The 22,090-nt window shown below is 40.1% G+C and overlaps 1 protein-coding gene across 2 annotated transcripts in view; it reads left to right on the top strand.

Moving 5' to 3' along the window:
• Nucleotides 1-22,090, top strand: part of GABRA1 (gamma-aminobutyric acid type A receptor subunit alpha1) — a 79,087-nt gene that overhangs the window by 21,108 nt on the left and 35,889 nt on the right. For both annotated transcript variants that reach the window (XR_012896302.1, XM_006111191.4), the window contains exons 4-6: nt 3,416-3,483; nt 11,507-11,727; nt 14,809-14,891. Coding sequence is in view for 1 of the 2 variants with exons in the window: in XM_006111191.4 (XP_006111253.1) it covers nt 3,416-3,483; nt 11,507-11,727; nt 14,809-14,891 (372 nt within the window). In the remaining variant the exon portion in view is untranslated. The remainder of the gene's footprint in view (nt 1-3,415; nt 3,484-11,506; nt 11,728-14,808; nt 14,892-22,090) is intronic.

The following is a 22,090-nucleotide window of genomic DNA, read 5'->3' as shown; positions in this document are numbered from 1 at the left end:
TCTTACTTCGTTTTCCTCCCTCTCAGTGTTAAAATCCGATGTAGAGATTTCCTGGATATCTCCCAACCCTCTCCCCCAAATTCCTAGTTTAAAGCTCTCTTAATCAGTTGAGCCAGCCTCCATCCTAGAAGTCTATTTCCCTCCCTACTTAGGTGAAGTCCATCCCGAGAGAACAGTCCTCTGTCCATAAATTCCTCCCAGTGACCATACATCCCAAAGCCTTCCTTATAGCACCACTGCCTAAGCCATCTATTGATCATCATAATCCTGTCACATCTTAATTGCTCTTCTCTAGGAACAGGCAGAATCCCACTAAAGATCACCTGAGCCTCAATTTCCTTGAGTGTCCTCCCCAGCCTAGCATAGTCTCCCTTAATTCGTTCCAGCGAGAATCTAGCCGTATCATTTGTTCCTACATGAAGGATGATCAATGGATTCCTTCCTGCTCCCTTAATCCTCTTCAACCTCAGTTCCACATCTCATATCTTAGCACCTGGCAGACAGCACATCTTTCTATTCTGTGGATCAGCTCTGGTTACAGGCCTATCTATTCTTCTCAATATAGAGTACCCAATCACGTAGACATGCCTTTTCCTAGTGACAGTACAATTCTCTGGTCTATCTCTTGCTTCCTCTGGCTGCAAGTCCTTACCATTCCTATTTTCCCTTGTAATCCTCTTTAACCCATCCTGTATCCTCCTAATACTCATTATTGGTATTGTCTCCATTAACTCTTCCCCTTTATCTATGGGACTAGCCACTGTCTCTTCTTCCTTACCCTTCCATCTTCATTATCTACCTGCTGTACCCCTTCTTCATTCTCCAACTCCACATACCTGTTCTTGAGCTCTATTTTTCCTTCACTGACCCATCTTTTCCTCTGCCTAGTTCTCTTAGTCACATGCTTCCACTGTCCATTTTCTTTGCCCAGCAGTCCCCCCTCTGAGGCCCTTGATCCTGCTTCCATCTGCATATCTAAGCTTTCCCCTTCAGCCACGTCATGCCTTTGCCCCATCATCTGCTCAACCCCCCTTCTAAACTCGACCAGAGTTTCCACCTGCATCTCCAGTCCTCGGATCTTTTCTTCCATCAGCTCTATCAGGCAGCACTTCATTCAAACAAAACTCCTTTCAGGTACCCCCTCCAGAATCATGTACATACCGCAGCTATCACATCCAATCATCCTCCTTGTGTTCTCTACTACTTGGGCCATGGCCACTACTGCCTCTGTGTTTTATCTACTTTCTCACCAAAATCCTATTAGTCCGGTGAACGCAAAAACAAACCCCAAACAAGTCCCAATATCCAAACTCCCTTTACAAACTCCCACTCAAACTCCCCTGTTTACAGCTCTGTTTGCTGGCTCCTGCAGCTATCTAAACATAAAAGTTTTAGAATTCAAAAGACATGAGGAAATTCAGTTGCAGCTTTGTATAACAAAGAATAGCTCAAGGAAATTTCTTCTGTACATTTTTTTAAAGATATGTTTGAGATTTTCTTTTCTGCTATTTAAAATATACGGAAATTTAATGGTTAATTATCAAAATGTAGTATTAGTTGTGATGTAGTCCACCATCACAGCTAATGTAATTAACAAAGTTATTGTATCTTTTTATCAAGTCAATGTTCTACACAGTGTTCTACACTGACTTGATAAAAAAATACAATAACTTTGTTTATTACATTACCTGTGATGGTGAACTACATCACAACTAATACTACATTTTGATAATTAACTGTTAAAATTCTTCATGTTTTAAAATAAGATTTTGAATATGTAGTTTTAGATATTTTCAATAGAAATAAAATTAATATGTACAATTATTGCTTTCTCTTTATAACTTTTGATTTCATATATAAAGATTTTGAGTTTGTAAATGTTTTTATTGATGAACATGAATTAATTTTTGCTACTGACCTTTCTAAGGCGCAATAACTTGTGTTTTTTAAAGTGAGTCCACCAGAGTCCAATCAAATGAAATCAGTTTGAATTTCAAAAGACATTTTTTAAATTAATATTTTATCTATTGCGTTATTTTGTAACTTTGAAGGGATATGTGTATTTTGTAAAATGTATGTGGTAGCTATATAGTATGCTTCAATGTGACAGTGAAAGGATGTGGGTGGTCATACCCATTTGAAGTAGGAGTAATGTCCAATAGTTAGAGTGAGAGTCAGCCGTCAGGAATTGGTGCCAAAGGTTAGGACCAGGTTACTTGGAGTGCAACAAGGTTGGATCCAAAGCTGGAGCAGGAACTATTGCAATGATGGTCAAATGCTTTGAACAGCTGCTCAACTGTTGCTGTAGCTGGACATACGAGTCAGTTCGCTGACTCCTTTAATGAATCTGACTGGGTAGCCCATCAGGCAGCCTACTACAGGTCAGCTGCACTTGTAAATTACCCAGAGACTATTTCTAGCCCAGACCCTGATTCCTGATATAAAACCGTATGACAAACGTCCTTTATCATAGACCTTTGATCACCTCCCTTCCACTATGTTTAATTAAACTATTTTCTCGGGGACTACTTCTAATATTTCAGTTCTCTCAACAACTGATACTTTACAGCTGTTATTTTATTTAAAATCTGAGAAATGTATTCTTCCTTCTTTCCACATTTGGAAAGTCCCCCAAAATGTATTGGCCTGGTGTCTAGGATGGTTAATATTCAGAACTGAATATAGATTCATAGTGTCCAATAATTTTCAAGATGGGAAGGGACCATTGTAATTATCTAATCTCACCTCCTGTATAGCACAATCCATATAACTTCCCCAAAATAATTCTTAGATCATGCGCGCGCACACACACATACACGCATTTTATGTACATTTTAGAGGTTTCTAAATGACTGCACTCATAACCTCAGGAAATAAAAATACCTTTATATCATGTCACATAATACTGTATTCATTCTGTATTTTTCTCTCTGTGTCTCTGTATATTATATAAATATCTAACGTACATACATATACACAGAAGGCTATCTGAGGGTTAATTAATGGAGAACTTTATTAGAATTTCCCAGAAATATTGGACACATAATATGAGAGCTGAGTCCAGTATTGGCTATTGAGTACTCTTTATAGTGTTGAAACAAATAGGTATATTAGTCAAAGATTAATTTAAAGTTTTAATTAGCAATAGAACTATGACCTGTCTGCAAAGAGATTTCAAAGCCTGGCATAAAAACTCATGTTTCAAAAAGCTGTATTTTGACACTTCAATAAAAAAACAGTTGCTGGAAATATTAACTGTGAAATTACATCTATATGCAGTAAATTATCAATTCCACATTATACACCAATTTAGAATAGCTTATCAAAGTCAATAACTGTTCTATTTGAGTGAGAGTTTGTGGTGGTTAGCTCTAATGAAGGCTGTTGATAGACACATAATTTCTTGCTTCATCAGAGCGTGTAACTGAAGTGAAGACTGACATCTTCGTCACCAGCTTTGGACCTGTTTCCGACCATGATATGGTAAGTGACATTCTATATTTTTATAGCAATAATCTTTAGGCGGGATCTGCAATAACCTTATACCTAACTCATTTTTATATATATTTTGGTTTCAGAATCACGTCAGCTTTTACACTTATCTATTCTTATTAATTATGGCCCTTAAATTAGCAGTTTCTGTGAGTTTAATTCTGGGTTATAATTGATATACATGCATCATAGTATAGAATTCTGCTCATACTTAGTCATTTTGAATAGATTAGTATCCTTGAGAAAATGATCACTCAGTCCAAATTGGAACACCGCTGATCCAATTTTCAGAAAAGCATATTACTTTAAAACACGTAAGCCTACAGCATGAGGCTGAGAACGTAGAACCCATGTTTTAAAATTAAATGCTGCTGATCAGTTAGAAGTGAATTTCCTAGATATTGGCTTGTCAAAAAAGATTCATGATGAGAATCTGAATCGTCCCATCATGGTGTGGAAATCAAACCCTAATTGCTGCATAATTACAAGGGATTCATATGTTTAGAGACCTCTAGCAAAGCTGCTGTAGGTATTGGCCTTAAGCTTAAAAATTACCTTAAAAAAAGAGGTAAGTTCCTTTCCTTTTTTGCATATAAAGTGAACCATTTCCCCTCTCACATGTACTGAGAAATTTGGTCTGGGGTATGGCTATTAAAACTTCCTCAATACCTACTATCAGTGTAAAAATGAGAACTGGAAATACACTAATTAATTAAAGCAAAATGCAGGACAATGTAGCACTTTAAAGACTAACATTGTCCTGCATTTTGCTTCAGCTACCCCAGACTAACACGGCTATATTTCTATCACTAATTAATTAGAATTTTATTTTTTTCTGTTTAAATCAATCATCTGCAACATCAACAGAACTGGAAAAGAAAAATGTAAGAGGAAGAACTATCCTATGAAAGTAATTAATTCCTTTGGGCATATAAATTGGGCCAGTCTCAAAAGTTATAGTTGGCATTTACCCAGCAGCTAATTGAGGTTCTAGCTGAACAACACAGCATTCATTCATGGGATTATAGACAAAGGCTATGTCTACATTGGCAAGATTTTGTGCAAATACTCTTTAACGCATGAGTTTTTGCATTAGAGTATTTGAACAAGAGAGCGTCTCAACGCTGGCATGTGCTTTTGCGCAAGAGATGTGCTTTTGCACAAAAGCATCCGTGCCAGTGTAGACGCTCTCTTGTGCAAGGAAGTTCTGATGGCCATTTTAACCATCGGGCTTTCTTGTGCAAGAAATTCATGTTGCCTGTCTACACTGGCCTCTTGCGCAAGAACACTTTGCAAGAGGGCTTATTCCTGAGCGGGAGCGTCATAGTTCTTGCGCAAGAAGCACTGATTTCACACATTAGAACGTCAGTGTTCTTGCGCAAGAACTCACGGCCAGTGTAGCACCCGCTTTTGCGCAAAATCTTGCCAATGTAGACACAGCCAACGTGTTTCTCCAAAAATTAGTTATTTTTCATGTGCCACTTTTTGGTATTTCTCCCAAAGTCACCATTCTAATGTTCCTTGAAGTTGATGACGTCATTAACACAACTGATTTGAAAACTGCAACTGATACTACTTTGAAGATTCTATTAAAAGAGGCAGGTGTATCAGTGTGTTGGGCTGCACAGACTAGTCAACTGCTCCTTTAGATTTTAGTCCTTTCCAATGAAAGGTAATTGATAAGAATGAGTGGATCAAGTATCCCATGTTCTCAGTGCACACACACTAAGATGGGAAGCAGCTGCAAAAGGTTGATTTTACTGACTGAAAAAACTCAGAGCAAATAATGTAGTTGATGAGTTTTGTTTTTCTTCTGCTTGCATATAAACTTCAAACAGATTGTGAATTTTTATATTTATTAGTGATTTGAAATTATAACTATATTACTTCAGTTTCTTGGACTGCAGTTTATTTATGTGCAACTATTTTTCTCTGTTTGCTCTTCTGTTGATAACTTAAGTAAGTCATTTCAGGTTGCTTCTCTTCCCGGATTTGACAATTGATATAACCAACCATCACAATGCAACCCAAGTATTTTAAATATAAGTATGCAATTTGAAATTAATTTTCAGTAAATAGTTAGGCTTTTAAACTAAAAATGCAGCAGTTTAAATTTTTAAATGTGATTTTTAAGTGCTCAATAGGACACCTTAAAGTGACCTGGCTTTCAAAGATGGCTGCCTGGCACATTCTGAAAATTGGGATCCTTTAAAATGTCTCAAGATCAGCACCCCAAATCACTAGCCATTTTTGAAAATCTTGGCTTCTTTTTGCAGCTTGGTTTAGATGTTCACAGGAAGCAAATATTAAGGGACAATGTGCATGGTTGAATCAAAAATAATTTTAATATTTGAAATAATAAATGAACACATTTTCCCCATCTATTTGCTTAGATGGACTCTTGTCTGAACATGGATAGCTAGTTTCATTGTGGAATTCCACCAGTGCATGCTAACCTGTGAGCAATGCACGTGGGGGCATTCCCATAGCATAGACTTATGTTCAAGACAGTTTGTAGGTTTACTGGTGTATATAGGACTATGCCAAGGCTGAACTTTCTATCTTACTTAGATTTTGTTGGTTCAGGTTATTTCATTATTGAATACAGGTTGAATCTGATTTGACACTGCTGATACATGTCTACCTTTATGTGACACTTGACATTTGGGCAGAAATATAATTCTAGAAAATAAGGTAATCTATTTTCAAAATTAAGCATAAGTGTATAGTAAAACAAAGAATTAATATAACAACAGCAGTATAGCTGAATTTATGTAAGAAAGGGGACCATTAGGTATAAAAAGATAGGATAGTTCCTAAAAGTTTTATTTTCTTTTAAATGCTTTTAACTTTCTGAACACTAATCTTGAGCAAAGAAATGCACTACTGAGATCTGTTATTAAAACGAAATTTTATTCTTTCTATATGCTATATATTTTTATAGCAACTAGCCAAATGGGGTCTTTGGGTGTTCCTAAAAAATAAGTAAAATAATAACAGTACAAACAAACAAACAGATGATAATAAATAATAGGCAATAGATAGGGTTAGGCAAACACAGAAAATGTTAAATTTAATTTTTCTAGGCCTTACAAACTTATCCAAAAGCAATAATATTTAACAATTGTATGATTTCTTGTGTGGATATAGAGAGTTAATTTATTTTTCTCTCATTACATTCCCATTAATGAATATGTGACCAATCCTAGATGTAAATGGTATAGTCAGATCCTTGTCTGGCTTGTGTAACTGCATATTTTCCAGAATTAAAGCAAGGATATTGTGTAACTGCATATTTTCCTGCTCTGTTAAGTAATGCCCCAGTCACAAGATCCATACTCAGTCTGATCAGAAGATCTGACCATTTAATGTTAAAACTGGCTTTCTGATAGCTTTCATTTTAGCAGAAATATTGCTTGGGCAATGGTGTATAGCGCACTCTAACAAAATGTGAGCAAAGCCAAAACATATTTCTTTCTAAATTTCAGTGAGACTATGTCTATTCTGATGCCCCTGTAAACCTCATTGCACAAGGGATAAGGGACATTTTAGAATAGCACCTTATTTTGAAATTTGGCACTGTGTACATAGCACCAAATTGCAAAATAAGCTATTTCAAAATAACAGTGAAATAAGCTATGTAATTTGCGTAGCAGAAATTGCATAGCTTATTTCGAGGTAAGGGTGCAGTGTAGATGAACACTGAATGTTCTGGGAAACAGTTTTCTGGGGTTGAGGGTAATCAGGAAATGCAGAAGTCTTGATAAGGCCCATAAACACTTTCTCTCTGCTTTCCTTCCTCTGTCATCTAATCATTTGGTCAGACACCTGATCTCTCAATTTTAGGTCCCCCTATACTAATCTACAGTGACTGACGGAGCTCCTTAGTGTCTTCCTTCCAAACTTTCACATCATCCCACTGTCTCCCCTTTCTGTAGTATCAGATACAAGTGAACAATTTCTTCTATGCTGCCAGGCTGTCACTTCCCGTGCTTATCTTTCACTATAGAATCATAGAATAGAATCATAGAATCACAGAGCTGGATGAGACCTCAGGAGGTCATCAAGTCCAGTCCCCTGCCCAAGACAGGACCAATCCCAAGTAAATCAACCCAGACAGGGCTTTGTCAAGCTGAGACTTAAAAACCTCTAAGGATGGAGATTCCACCACCTCCTTAAGTAACCCATTCAAGTGCTTCACAACCCTTCTAACGAAATAGTTTTTCCTAATATCCAACCTAAGCCTCTCCCACTGTAACATGAGACCATTGCTCCTTGTTCTGCCATCCGTCACTACTGTGAACAGCTTCTCTCCTTCCTCTTTGGAACCTCCCTTCAGGAAGTTGAAGGCTCCTAGCAAATCCCCCCTCACTCTTCTCTTCTGCATACTAACCAAAACCAAATCCTTCAGCCTCTCCTCATAGGTCATATGCTCCAGGCCCCTAATCATTTTGGTTGCCCTCCACTGGACCCTCTCCAATGCATACACATAATTTCTATAGTGGGGGGCCCAGAACTAGACACAATACTCCAGATGTGACCTCACCAGAGCCGAATAAAGGGGAATAATCACTTCTCTGGATCTGTTGGCAATGCTCCTCCTAATGTACCCTAATATGCCATTAGCTCTCTTGGCTACAAGGGCACACTGTTGACTCATATCCCGCTTCTCATCCACTGTAATCCCCAGGCCCTTTTCTGCAGAACTGCTTCTTAGCCATTCGGTCCCCAGCCTGTAACTATGCTTGGGATTCTTCCATCCCAAGTGCAGGACTCTACACTTCTCCTTGTTTAACCTCATTAGATTTCTTTTGGCCCAATGCTCTCATCTGTCCAGGTCACTCTGGACTCTATCCCTGCCCTCCAGTGTATCTACCTCTCCCCCTAGCTTAGTGTCATCTGTGAACTTGCTGAGGGTATGTCTACACTACCCCACTAGTTCGAACTAGCAGGGTAATGTAGGCATACCACACTTGCAAATGAAGCCCGGGATTTGAATTTCCCGGGCTTCATTTGCATAAGCGGGGCGCCTCCATTTTTAAAACCCCGCTCGTTCGAACCCCGTGCAGCGCGGCTACACGGGGCACAAACTAGGTAGTTCGAACTAGGCTTCCTAGTTCAAACTACCGTTACTCCTTGTGGAATGAGGAGTAACGGTAGTTCGAACTAGGAAGCCTAGTTCGAACTACCTAGTTCGTGCCCTGTGTAGCCGTGCTGCACGGGGTTTGAACGAGCGGGGTTTTAAAAATGGTGGCGCCCCGCTTATGCAAATGAAGCCCGGGAAATTCAAATCCCGGGCTTCATTTGCAAGTGCAGTATGCCTACATTACCCTGCTAGTTCGAACTAGGAGGGTAGTGTAGACATACCCTGACGGTGCAACCCATCCTCTCGCCCAGGTCATTAATAAAGATGTTGAATAAAACCTATCCTAGAACAGATCCTTGAGGCACTCCACTAGAAACCGACTGGCAACCTGACACTGAGCCGTTGATCACTACCCATTGGGCTCGGCAGTCTAGCCAGCTTTCTATCCATCTTACAGTACATTTATACAATCTATATTCCCTTAACTTACTGGCAAGAATATTGTGGGAGACCGTCTCAGAAGCTTTGTTAAAATCTAGGTATATCACGTCCACTGACTTCCTCGTGTCCATAGTGCCAGTTACCGCTTCATAGAAACTAATCAGATTGGTCAGGCATGACTTGCCCTTTGTGAATCCATGCTGACTATTCCTGATCAATTTCCCCTCTTCCAAGTGCTTCAAAATGGATTCCTTGAAGATCCCCTCTATGATTTTTCCAGGGACTGAGGTAAGACTAACTGGTCTGTTGTTCTCTGGATCATCCTTCTTCCCTTTTTAAAAGATGGGCACTTCATTTGTCTTTTTCCAATCATCTGGGACCTCTCCTGATCTCCACAAGTTTTCAAAGATAATGGCCAAAGGCTCCACAGTGATATTTGCCAACTTCCTTAGTACCCTCGGATGCATTAAATCCGGGCCCATGGATTTGTGTATGTTTAGCTTTTCTAAATAGTTCCTAACCTGTTCTTTACCCACCACGGGCTGTTCACCTCCTTCCCATACTGTGTCACCTAGTGCATTTGTCTGAGCGCTGACCTTTTCCATGAAGACAGAAGCAAAGAAAGCATTGAGTACTTCAGTTTTTCCCACATCATCTGTCACTAGGTTACCTCTCTCATCCAGTAAGGGTCCCACACCCTCGCTGATGACCCTCTTATTCCTAACATGTCTGTAGAAATCTTTCTTGTTATCCATCACATCCCTTGCTAGCTGCAATTCCAATTGTGCTTCCTCCTTCCCGATAACTCCCCTTCATTCTCAAGCAATATATTTATACTCCCGTGTAAGTAAGTTTTGAGTAGAGCTTAGAGAAAATATGATGAAAAGCCAACAATTTCCTCTCACCTGCTGACCATAATATCACCCATCCTCACATCTGCTTTTGCATAAACATGGGGGTGAAATCCTGACTGCCCTCAAAGTCAATGGCCAAAGTCCCATTGACTTAAGTGGTTCCTTATGGGGACCTTGATCCAGCATCCACTTAATTAGAAGCACATGGGTGGAGTAGGAGTCAGTGGGTCAGGGGTTTTCAAACTATGGGTCACAACTCATTACTGGGTCATGGAATGTCAGGCACTGGGTCTCATTTTTGCAGGGTGATCAGGTGATCAGAGTGATGCAAAGGCAGGCTACCTGCCTGTCTTGGCACCACAGACTGCAATTTGCCACAGAAGTGGCCGGTAACAATATCGACTCCTAAGGGGAAAGGGCTCCGCACACAGCTCCTACCCTGAGCACTAGCTCTGCACTCCCATCGGTTAGGAACCTGCTATTGACTGCTTCTGTGATGCAGCATTGTATGCGGTAACAGGAGAGGCAGGAAGCTGCCTTTGCATCATCGCTGCACTGCTGACTAGGAGCCACACAAGGTAAGCCCGTCCTGCCCCAGCCCTGATCCCTCCCCCCAAAGCTGGAGCCCCCTACTACAGCCCAAAGCTCTCATCATCAGCCCCACACTGGAGCCTACACTCTAGTTAAATTATGTTGTGTCATGGGCATCAACAATTTTCTTCAACTGGGTCATGAGAAAAAAAGTTTGAAACCATTGCACTAGGCGATTGAAAACAATTAAAATACTAACATGGTTAGAACATCATGCCAAACAGATGAAGCATATACTGTAACCTTTCAGGCTAAATAGCCTGTAATGTAGCTGATAGTTACCAATTAGAAAACATCTCGCCATGGATTCTTCTCCATGAAATACTAACATGTATAAAAAATAAATGGACTATTTCAAGGTGACTTAGTCTAGTTGAATCTGGTGTCATACTTAATTTCTTCCATTCTTTCTAGAATGTCTGTCTTTACTGGCTTTATTCTTAGATAGCTGCAGTTCTGTTACTTGTATGTGTAATATTTATGGCAGGGCCATTCTCCTTCATGGTTTGCCATTGGTCTTTGGTCAAAAAGTCTAAAGGTAGGCTCATTCTTTAGTAAAAAACAATGGATGATTGTACAGTGTAATTTTAAATTACCATGTTTTTCAATAACTTCATATTCATCATAGCATCATAACAGCTACAGATGGCTGGAATTTCCTACTCGTTATTTTATCATACTTCATCTAGTCTAATTTAAATCTTTTCTACTCCTCCATTTGGAATACTATTTCAAAGATATATAAAATTTTATATATTATAATTGTTTTGTAATTTCATTCTGTTGCTTCTGGTTATACTGCTTTGTATCACGTTAAAATATTTCATTCCTTAATGATCAATGGTTATTGTCAAGGATGTATTCTCTCATTTACACTGATATAAATCAGGAGTTATATCCTACTTTTAAACTATTTGTAGATGAGGAGAGAATAAGGCGTTATGTCCCTTCCCCCATATCCTCGATCACTGATCACCTGTCAAAAACTTGAATTACAAAATGTGACATCTTGAGAGTTTTTCCGTTGTATGAATTCCTCTAGGAATACACAATAGATGTATTTTTCCGTCAAAGTTGGAGAGATGAGAGATTAAAATTCAAAGGACCCATGACAGTCCTCCGGCTAAATAATTTAATGGCCAGCAAGATCTGGACACCTGATACTTTCTTCCACAATGGAAAGAAATCAGTGGCTCACAACATGACGATGCCTAACAAACTACTACGAATTACAGAGGATGGGACACTGCTGTATACAATGAGGTAAGAATAAAAATACAGTATGTGTGTGAGAGGGGTTCATTTAATTTGAAATTACTACTTTTTTTACTGTATAATTTCATCAAAAAGAATGGAGAAATATTTCTTTCTGATAACTGTATGTTTGAATTTTAGGCTTAATAGTAATTTTCACAATAGGTCATACCAGTATTGACAAATTCAGAAGCTTGCAATGTAATCATTTTTCTTATGCCACACCTTGGTCATTTTAAAACTCCATGTAATGTGATTTTGAAAGGCTCTAGGAGAATTAGCCCTCCAGTGTCAACTAGCTTTTAATGGACCTGAAATTGGAGTTGCTTGTTTGAGAATCCCAGTTTAACAGCACAATGAAGCCTGAATACTCACACTCCAGCGAAGTAGACCTAAAATGTGAAGGTATATTTATAGCACGATGAGGATTTAAAAAAATTAGGGCATAGAGGTTTTTGCACACTTTCCATTTTCCATGGGAAATATAGAAGGATATTATAGTCTAAAAATGGGCATTCATCTTTTTAGACATACAGTAACAAGAAAAAGCAAGTTGTTTGAAGAATCTGAGAAATTGTTGGGAACATGTTTCATCGATGGACGTACTTTCTATTAGAAATTTATCATATGGATAATTTGGATACTCTTGAACTTGTGCTAAATGCAGTCAGGAAAAGAAATAATCAATTTTTGCACACATTGTTATAGAAAACAAAGGACTGACAATTTTTTTGATTGAAAAGCCTTTTAACAAACAATGGAAAAGGAATTTTTTTTGTTTGCTTATATTTCTGTTTTTTTGCATCTAGACAGCTGCCAGTTTTGTCTCACTGGTTTTCAAAATATAAAGTAATTCTTTAGAGACTAATCAAGCTGATCAGATTGATTCTTGTGGGAGTATTGAGATTTCTTTTAACACTTCTAAAAATGTTAAAAGATGGGACAGGTGTCCTGAGTGTTTTGAGAAATTCAAATCTCCATGCTCCTAGGAGCATGTCAAATATGCAAAATTATTCTGAGATGTCTTTCAAGACTGTCTAAGTTGGAGTCAGACTTTTTCAGCTGGCAATTATGCAAGTCTAGGTGACTCTTGTTTTGGTTTCCCCAAATTCTTGGATGTTAGCAGCCTAATGTCCAAGAGTACCATTTTGCAGTGCATTGTTCAAATATATCCTTTTAGCCATTATTAGTTGTCTTTCTTACCTTTCACTTGTAAAAGCACATGCGTGCAATTTCTCTATAATATTCAAGTTTTACTGACCTTTCCTTGCTGATGTGTGGTGCTTGACTTTCAGGGACACTATACATCCTGATGTCATTACCTTACCTCCATGGTCCCCAACACGGTGCCCGCGGGCACCCGCAGGGGCATTTCAATGTGCCCGCCAGGTGTTCGGGGCTGGCCTGGCCCCGGGCACATGGTGCACGGGCGCTTGCGGGGGAAGCGCGCTTGGCGGGGGGAGCGCCGGGCGCACGGCACTCGGCGGGAGGGGGCGGAGGGGAGCGCCGGCCCCGGCCCCGGCCCCGGGCGCGCGGCACTCGGCGGGGGGGGAGCACCGGCCCCGGGCGCGCGGCACTCGGCGGGGGTGGGGGAGCGCCGGCCCTGGGCGCGCGGCCCTTGGAGGGGGCCCTGCCCCCGGACGCACAGCTATGGGGGGGCCCTGCCCCCGGGCGCGTGGCTAGGTGGGGCCCCGCCCCCGGGCACGTGGCTGGGGGGGGCCGCCCCCGGGCGCGCAAGTGTCCCCGCCCCCTGGCGCCCGGCGGGCAAACGGCCATGCCCCCTGGCGCCCGACAACCTCAAAAGGTTGGGGACCACTGCCTTACCTATTTTATCTGTCTTACTGTGCAATATTTTTTACTCCAACCTGATCAAATCTTTGTTTTACCAGCCGGGTGTCTAGCTTGAATGTATTCCAAGCTAATGCATCAGTAACAAATCTTTTGTTTTAAGTACATTTCAATCTCCAAACCACCTTAGAATTATTTCAATAAGGTGAAGATTTTATTGCACGTGATTATACTCTTGAGGGATCACGGAAGTATATACTATGAAGGCAATAGAAATTTTGTCAGCGTAATGAATGTGTGCCTCAGATGATTTCTTAATGTCTGAGCTTTATATTATATAATGAGTATCTGTCTCGTTTGAGATGTCATCATCACACATACATCACTTTAACACATTGGTACTGGACATTCTAAAGAACTATGCATAAAATGGGCAAAGTGTATCTACACAACTACATTTTTATTTCATATTCAGGGTAACAGTCAATTGTGATTTTATAAATGTGTGTTCAAACTTTCTTCGTGGCTTCAAGAATCATTGACTGTGGACAACCAAATTAAATAATTTTAGAAAACTTTATTTGGAAGTCTCCTTTCAAACACATACTTCTAGTTCACTCTTTTGGGTGGCCAACTTTCCTGCAGTGTTTGCACCATTGTGTAGCTTTAGGTTCATTATCAAACTGAGACAGACATTTAAAAAGAGAGTTCCTCATCTAATGCCATTGAACTCAGTGGAAAGCATCTCATTAAATGCCAGTGGGCTATGCATCAGGTCAGTATTGTAAATATCTTGGAAATGAAATAAAGGCATATGTTGTAATATCTGATACCCATGACTGATGATATTAAATAACTGGATAATTGTCAAACATAAAGCTACTGAAGAGGAAACTAAACAAGCTCCTTAATATTTTGTCCATTATTGTCCTGATACTCTCGTTACTCAGGCAAAATTCCCATTATCAATGAGAATTTTGCCTGAGGAAAGACTGTATGAACACATTAATATTAGACTTGTGGAAGATTTCAAGCCAGTTAAGCAACATTTAGAACTGAGCAAAAATTTATAGTATGACTGAAAAAAAAAATCACTTTTTTAAAAAACACAGCCACTTGCAAAACATCTTTTAGAAGTTTGTGAAATATGACAACAATTCTTTGTGTTCCTCTGTTGATCACTAAGCAAATATATTTATAATTGTATTTATTAATTATTTCCTTTATATAATTGTCTATATAATTATGTTTCTTAATTGCATGAAGGTATAATTTTTTGTTTTGTTTATGAATCCATTGTAGATTGACTGTGAGAGCAGAATGTCCAATGCATTTAGAAGACTTTCCAATGGATGCACATGCTTGCCCATTGAAATTTGGAAGCTGTAAGTTTATTTTTAACTCTGATTCCCCATTTTCAAGGCTACGTGACAAATGTTTTACATCATATCAGAGCATAAGATTATTTAAAACCATAAAAGCTTGTATTTTTTTCAATATTTCCAGGTTTTTTTAAATGAACTTTTTCTACACAACTAACTATAATTCAAAATCTTGTCTAAACATTGACCAAAGAGAGAAATGGCTATACTTCAAAGATGTAGATAATAGCTTTGCAGCATGGCATATAGAAACCCATTTTAAGCTTTACTGTAAAGGAATTTTTGTTTGATACTGAGTAAGATCAGCATTATAGATCCATGAATGGATGAATTGATTCAGATATAAGTGAATTCATTCCGTGCAGTGTGCACATTTTTAAAACCAAATAAAAATAAATTCTTTTTAAAGATGCTCAAATGTTCCTATTACTAAAGTTAAAGGTACAAAGATATAATGAGAAAAAGATGATGTTTTGGAACTTCTTGAGATAAAATCCTTAAAAATCTCATGAGAGTGTCCCATTCCTATGATTTTTAGCTCATATTAGCAGATTTATTGAATAATGTGAACTAGAATTTTGCTACTGCTTTCAGTGGGACCAGGATTTTACTGAAGAAATTTTTTGTTGATAGGCAACATGGCTGAGACCAAACTCTTGACTCTTAACTCTTGACCATCCTACATATTCCCATTTTTCAGATAAAAATATTATTTTTAAATAATTTGAAAGTATGCATATCAAAAAGTTAAATTTTGAGAAAGTTCTGGAAACAGAAGAAATAACAGGTTTATTTTATCTAATTCAACATGAAAAAAGAAGACAAAATGAGTGAACATTTAATAGGATACAAATTATTTCCTCAATGGCTATTTCTCTTTCCAGAAGAATTGGGACATTTCATTGATAATGGATAATTACTCATTCACTTCATTCTCACTGGGTAACAGACAAGCTGATAATTTACTTTGAACTGAATTATTCTATTTACTCTAGGAAAGGATTGATCTATTACAGTACTGCTATATAGTTACCTGTCTTCTATATACAATTTTGTATAGTGCTGGGATTCAGTGGATAAAAAGCTTAGAATCTCTGAGGACAGCTGACCAGAATTGGTACCTTTTAAATGCCAAACTTTCTTTCAGATCCTCCAGGAAACATTTCTGGCTATCTCCTATGAACAAGAAGAAAATAAATAAAACCTCTAACTGTAGTAGGGCACATGGCTACAAATGTTCTGAGAAAACTGAAGCACCAGAGAGCCTACCAAATATGTGAACTTTGTATTGGATGTTCTTTCAAGATTTTCTATTTTAATCTAGGCTCCCTCTGGCTGGCTGTTACACAAGTCCAGGTTAGGTTATTCTTGCAAGTGTGGTAGACAGCAAAAGCTGTACTACCAAGTTGCTATTTTATGTAATAGCTTGAAGCCATTTTGGAGGGATAAATCTATTATACACAAGATCTTGGTCTTCAGGGATCTGAAGTCATTATCAGTTCCTTGAAGGAGGTGAATAATATCATGGGGATGAGATAGCAAACATTTTCTTCCTAAATGGATTGATAAGGATAAAACTCTTGATAGTTTCCAGTAGGCTACACAGTTTATTTCCCTAGAGAGGACAATATGGACCCAGTAGCAGAACTAAGGCCTCAGACTTAGAACTGGTTACAAATTTTTTGATGGAATATTTTTCCTCTAGGAAAATATTGCTTTATCAATCGCCCTTCACTCCCCTCCAAAAAATTAGGAAAAATGTAGCAGGTTCCAAAGCTGAGGATAGAATTTCTAGCCAATAGCTTGTTAGTTAGGGCATTCACCTCGTTTTTGGATGGTGCAGGTAAGACCCTGTTCTGTCTGACTCTATCTTGACCATGAGACTATTAGCTGTTCTGTGCAGGGGAACTGATAGCCACGTAGGCCCTTGGGCAAGGTGGGGGGGCAGACACTCTGTGTTCCCAGAATGGGATGGTCCTTGGACAGAAGAGGTGGGTCCAAAGGCTGCCAGCCCTGAGTACTGACCTGAGTGTACTATGCTGCCCCCCTCCTGCCCTTAGAGCTACCCAAAGTGCCCTGGGATTCTGGGCATTGCCACTGTAACAGCAGCAGTGGATGGCAGCCTCATCCCTTTAGAATCACTAGGCCATGAAGCAGTTTCCTCCATTCACTCCTTGTCCTAGTGGCAGGTCTGGTTCTGGAGTATAAAATTCAGAATTATTTTTAAAAGTTCACTGAAACAAATGTCAAACCTTTACATTTTTCCTGAAACAAAATTCTTGTTTTCTGGCCAGCCATACACATTAAAAAAGTTTATTAACTCATTGTCTCTCTTCTGTGTACCTTGCTGACACCCAGGGCTGGGTGATTGAAACACACACACACACACACACACACACACATCAGAATGAATTCATGATGTAGTCTCATTTCCATTATTACTGTGTTCGTTTCAGCAGTTTCTGAATTATCTAAGCGTATGTCTACACTTGCCCCCTAGTTCAAACTAGGGAGGCAAACGAAGAATATCAAAGTTGCTAATGAAGCATGGGATTTAAATATCCTGTGCTTTATTAGCATATTCCCGACTAGTCAGCATTTTAAAAAGCCGGTATCCCGAATTAACTCGCCGCATGTAGATGTGGTAGTCCAATACAAAACCCTTCCCTCGAATTAACCTTTACTCCTCATTGCATGAGGAGTAACAGTTAATTAGAGGGGAAGGGTTTTGGATCGGAATACCGCATCTACATGCGTCAAGTTAATTCGGGCTATCGGCTTTTTAAAATGGCGACTGGCCATGAATATGATAATCAAGCGTGGGATATTTAAATCCCATGCTTCACTAGCAATTTTGGTATGCTTCATTTGCATCCCTAGTTTGAACTAGGGGGCAAGTGTAGACATACCTTAAGTGTTTAGGAAATCTTTTGTCTTGGTATCTATCAGATGGGTGATACAGTTTCCTAGTCATTTTTATTTGGAAGAAAAATGGATTATCATATTCACATGAAGGTGGGAAGATGGCTAAATATGACCATATTTGCCTATGGTGAGATTTATACTTAAAAGTGTGCACTTAGATGAAAGATGAGGGCATTTTTCAATACTCATGGTCTATTAACATTGCATATTTTGACTAAATCATACAATGTGTCTGTATGGGCCCAGGAGAACATTAACCTAAATCAAGGCTTCTCATGGTCAAAAAAGTCACTCCATAAACTAAAATCTTATTATTATAGCTAACTGCTCAACATAGCAGTAATTGTCAAGCACTGTCTTTATTGAATTGTGCCTCAGCGCACCCTGCTAGGGGGGCATTGGGCTGGGGCAGGACCAAAGCACACAAGCCCATGTGATGCATAATGGTGAGCCAGGAGCAGGACCATAACAAGGGCAAGGCACACAGATGAGGGGTGCAGTCCTGCAGCTGTGCGCCATGTCTGGGGTTTCAGGAAGTGCACGGGGTGCACTTCTCCTCCCCAAACAGCTGGTGTGCTGCCTAAAAAGGTGGGTCTGTGGTGCACCAGTGACCTCCTTCTCCTGCTGTCTTCCTGCGGGGAGGCAGTAGGAGTCCCAGGACCGCATCAGCTCCAACCACTCAGGAAGCATGCAGCTGTCACTGGGACTGAAGAACAGAGCTCCATGCAGTTGGAGCTGGTGCGGTTCCGGGACTCCCACTTCCCCCCCGGTAGGCAGCAGGGGAAGGAGTCGCTGGTGCACCACAGACCCAGCTGTTCAGGAAATGTGCCAGCTGTTTGGGGAAGGGGAAGCAGTGCATGTGCTGCCTGAGACCCCAGAGCTGGTACACAGCTGCAGAATCCCCAGGTACTGGCGTCATCTGTCCCTGTCCCCTCCCACTGGCCAGACCCTTCCCCCATCAGTACCTTGCCCCAGCCCCCACCTGCACCCTCTCCCAGCACCCACCGGCACCCTGCCACCTGCTCCAGCACCCACCAATACCCTGCCCCAAAACCCTGTTCTCTTCCCCCACCAGCACAGTTGGGGCCACATTAGTGAGGCATGGAGAGGGTTGGAGGGGTTGCTTTTTTGCATCTCACTTGCGTGGCCCCAACTGACTTTTCTGTGGGTCAGTGACCCCGACTCAAAACAGGTTTCCCGCCCCTTTCATAAATGAAGACAATGCTGAAATCTTTTGTGTTTGACATAATATTGTATTTAAAAATGAAGCCTGGCCAACAAGACCCAAATTGGGGCCAACCGCTCATCTGGCCACAGGATCATAACACTCCTGCACGCCGACCCAAAATCTGAGCCTATTATACACTGGAACCCCCTGTCCTGAGCCTCTCACATCCCCAAACTCCTGCACCCCCATATCCTCAGTCTTCTGCCACAACACTCCTTTCGACACACCACAAATCTGTGGTGTACCTGCACTTTCAACACACCACAAATCTGTGTCCTGAGCACATCATACTCCCAATCTCCTTGCCCTGAGCCCCTCACATCCCCAACCCAAACTCCTGCACCCTCACATCCACAAGCCTGTGGCTTGCTCAGCACCCCAACCCTCCACCTGACCCCAACACTCTCCAGCCTGGAGCCCCCTCCCTGAGCCAACATTCCCTTCTCCGCCTCCTCCTGCACCCACTTTCCCTTCCAGAGCTTGCACCTCTCACCGCTTCCCACACCCAAATCCCTCATTCCCCCCTCCCCACCCCGGAGCCTGCACCTCCCATCTCAACCCAGTGAGAGTGTATAAGAGCTGGGGACAGCAAGTGATGGAAAGGAGGGGAACAGAGAGGGCGGGACCTCAAGGAAGAGGTGGGGTCTTGAGGAAGGGATGGGGTAGATCTTGGTCCTGACATTTAAAAAGTGATCTTGGGTGTAAAAAGTTGGAGACCACTATACTAAGCTATCTTCACTCATGCCTCGCACCACATCAACACCCCTGCCCGCGCCGAGGACAGTCAACATCCACAGCTCCCTAGTGGCGCCGTTGTCCAATTTCTAAAAAGATGTTTCCTTTATGAGACCCGTGGTAAAGTCAATGTGGCAATCCCTTAAACATATGTTTCCAGTTTTCAAGATAACTATTTTAATGGGCAGTGTGAGCCATTTAAAGGCTATTGTATTTAAGTTTAAGAATTGAAGCAGGATTTTTTTTCAGGCGATTCTTTTGTTAAAATGGATACAGCTAATCTTCAAAAAGCAACAATGGATTTAAGTTTTAAATATGACAGTGCTTTGAATGTCTCAGAAATTTTGTCAGAGATTCAGCTCTGTTGCAAATGTTTCATCTGTGACTAGTTTGGACCTTCTACAGTTAATTCATGAATATAATCTGGCCAAATCTTATCCAAATTTGGAAATTGCCCTGCAAGTATTTCTCTGCTTGCCAGTGATGGTGGTTTATTGCAAAAGAAGTTTTAATGAACTAAAATTAATTATTGCTATTTATGTAATTTCCCTTTTTCTATTAAATAACTACTATGAATATATAAACATGAAGGGGTGCAATTTTCTAGTCTTGCCTCAGGTGCAAAATTAGCTAGTTACGGCACTGGCTGGGAGCACCTGGCAGGCCACATGCTGCCTCCTTGGGCAAACTGTGATCAAGCAGAGGCAGCCAGGCCGGGTGGCAGGAGCAACCACTTTAAAGCCACCTTACTCATCCTGTACCTGCGGTACCTGGCTCTGGTGAAGGAGTGGGTGTATTGGAATGGGGGGATGGGGTGCCTGGGTCTGGGGGAGGGTTGGTGCATTGGGGGTACTTATAATTTTTATAAAAAAAAGGTACTTTATAAAAAAGGAAAAACTTAAGAAACAGTAGTCTAGTAGCACTTTAAAAAGTAACAAAACATGTAAATGGTATCATGAGCTTTTGAGGGCAAAACCCACTTCTGCCCACGAAAGCTCATGATACCATCTACATGTTTTGTTACTCTTTAAAGTGCTACTAGACTATTTGTTGTTTTTTAAGTTAAGTTTTTTCTGTTACAGACTAACTCAGCTACCTCTCTGAAGCTTATAAAAAAAAGGTTGAGAAAGAGCCTCAATTCTAAAGGAGTTGGCATTACTGAAGTGATAGGTCTCCCATGTTTTGTTGCAGATTTTCCAAATAAAATGCTGGTGTTTTCTATAGGTCACCCACATCTCTCAGTCATAGCAGAGACTTGGAATTAACATGGCTTCCTCAACTAAAAGTCTTATACATATTGGATGTTGTGATTGTGAATACCTGATGAGGCAGTCTGCTCAAGGCAAGGCTAGCCTTGAATCTTGATATATATGGCTTCAACTGAATGGCTTGTGTGAAATTTGGAAGAGCACCTCAGAGAGACCTTTCTCCTTTACTTAAGAATAGAATCTCATGGCAGCCTGAAGAAAAAAGTCCTCATGGCAAACAGAAAGCCATGCTTGAAGTGTATCCTCAGCCTTAGGTTACTTATTGCTTTAGGTGCCGTCAAATAAGTAAAGGAGATTCTCACATTGTATGTTAGTTTTATTTAAAAGTTTTTCTGTGTGTTATTTTAACAGGTAAGTTAAGCTTTTACATTCATAAAACTCTCATGTAGTTTATCGCTGTGCAATAGTATGAAAAACAATTAGGTTAACTAGGTAAGTAACTAGGTAGTTAAGAAGCATTACAAATTGCTTACAATAAATGTGATATGCTCAAAATATTTCTTACCTTTTATTCATTAAAGCAACGAGTTCCTTGTTTACTATGACAGTAGTTTTAAATGCTTGATTGAAATACAGTGATGAAATTCATATTTAGGTTGTATAACTTTTATTTATCTTGTGTTTTATAAAACTTACATATTTTAAGAACTTGACGTTTTTTATGTAAAAGACATGAACCTAATGAGAACGGGATATGAACAAATTAAAGAGAAAAAAGTATTTAATAGAATGTAAACCTCGTTTCACAAAGCATAAGGGATTGGTCGGTAAAGGCTTCCCCAGCCGACAGATCCGCGTCTAGACTGCCGCACTGTGCTGGATCAGCTGATCGTCAGCACAGCGCGGTGGCCATGTTTATTTTAATGAAGCTGGGATTATTTAAATTATTTTGACTATGCCAAATAAACTAATTTACCTGACTCCGTTGACGGAGCCATGTAGTCTAGACACACCCTACGAGTACATCTACACTGCAAGCTTCTTTTGGAAAAAAAAGATATCTTTGCGTACATCTACACTAGCCCCCTAGTTCGAACTAGGGAGGC

Source organism: Pelodiscus sinensis, chromosome 17, assembly GCF_049634645.1.
Source record: "Pelodiscus sinensis isolate JC-2024 chromosome 17, ASM4963464v1, whole genome shotgun sequence".
In the NCBI taxonomy this organism is placed as follows: Eukaryota; Metazoa; Chordata; order Testudines; family Trionychidae; genus Pelodiscus; species Pelodiscus sinensis.
Note: the sequence above shows the minus strand (reverse complement) of the source record. Positions and strands in the feature narration are given on the sequence as shown.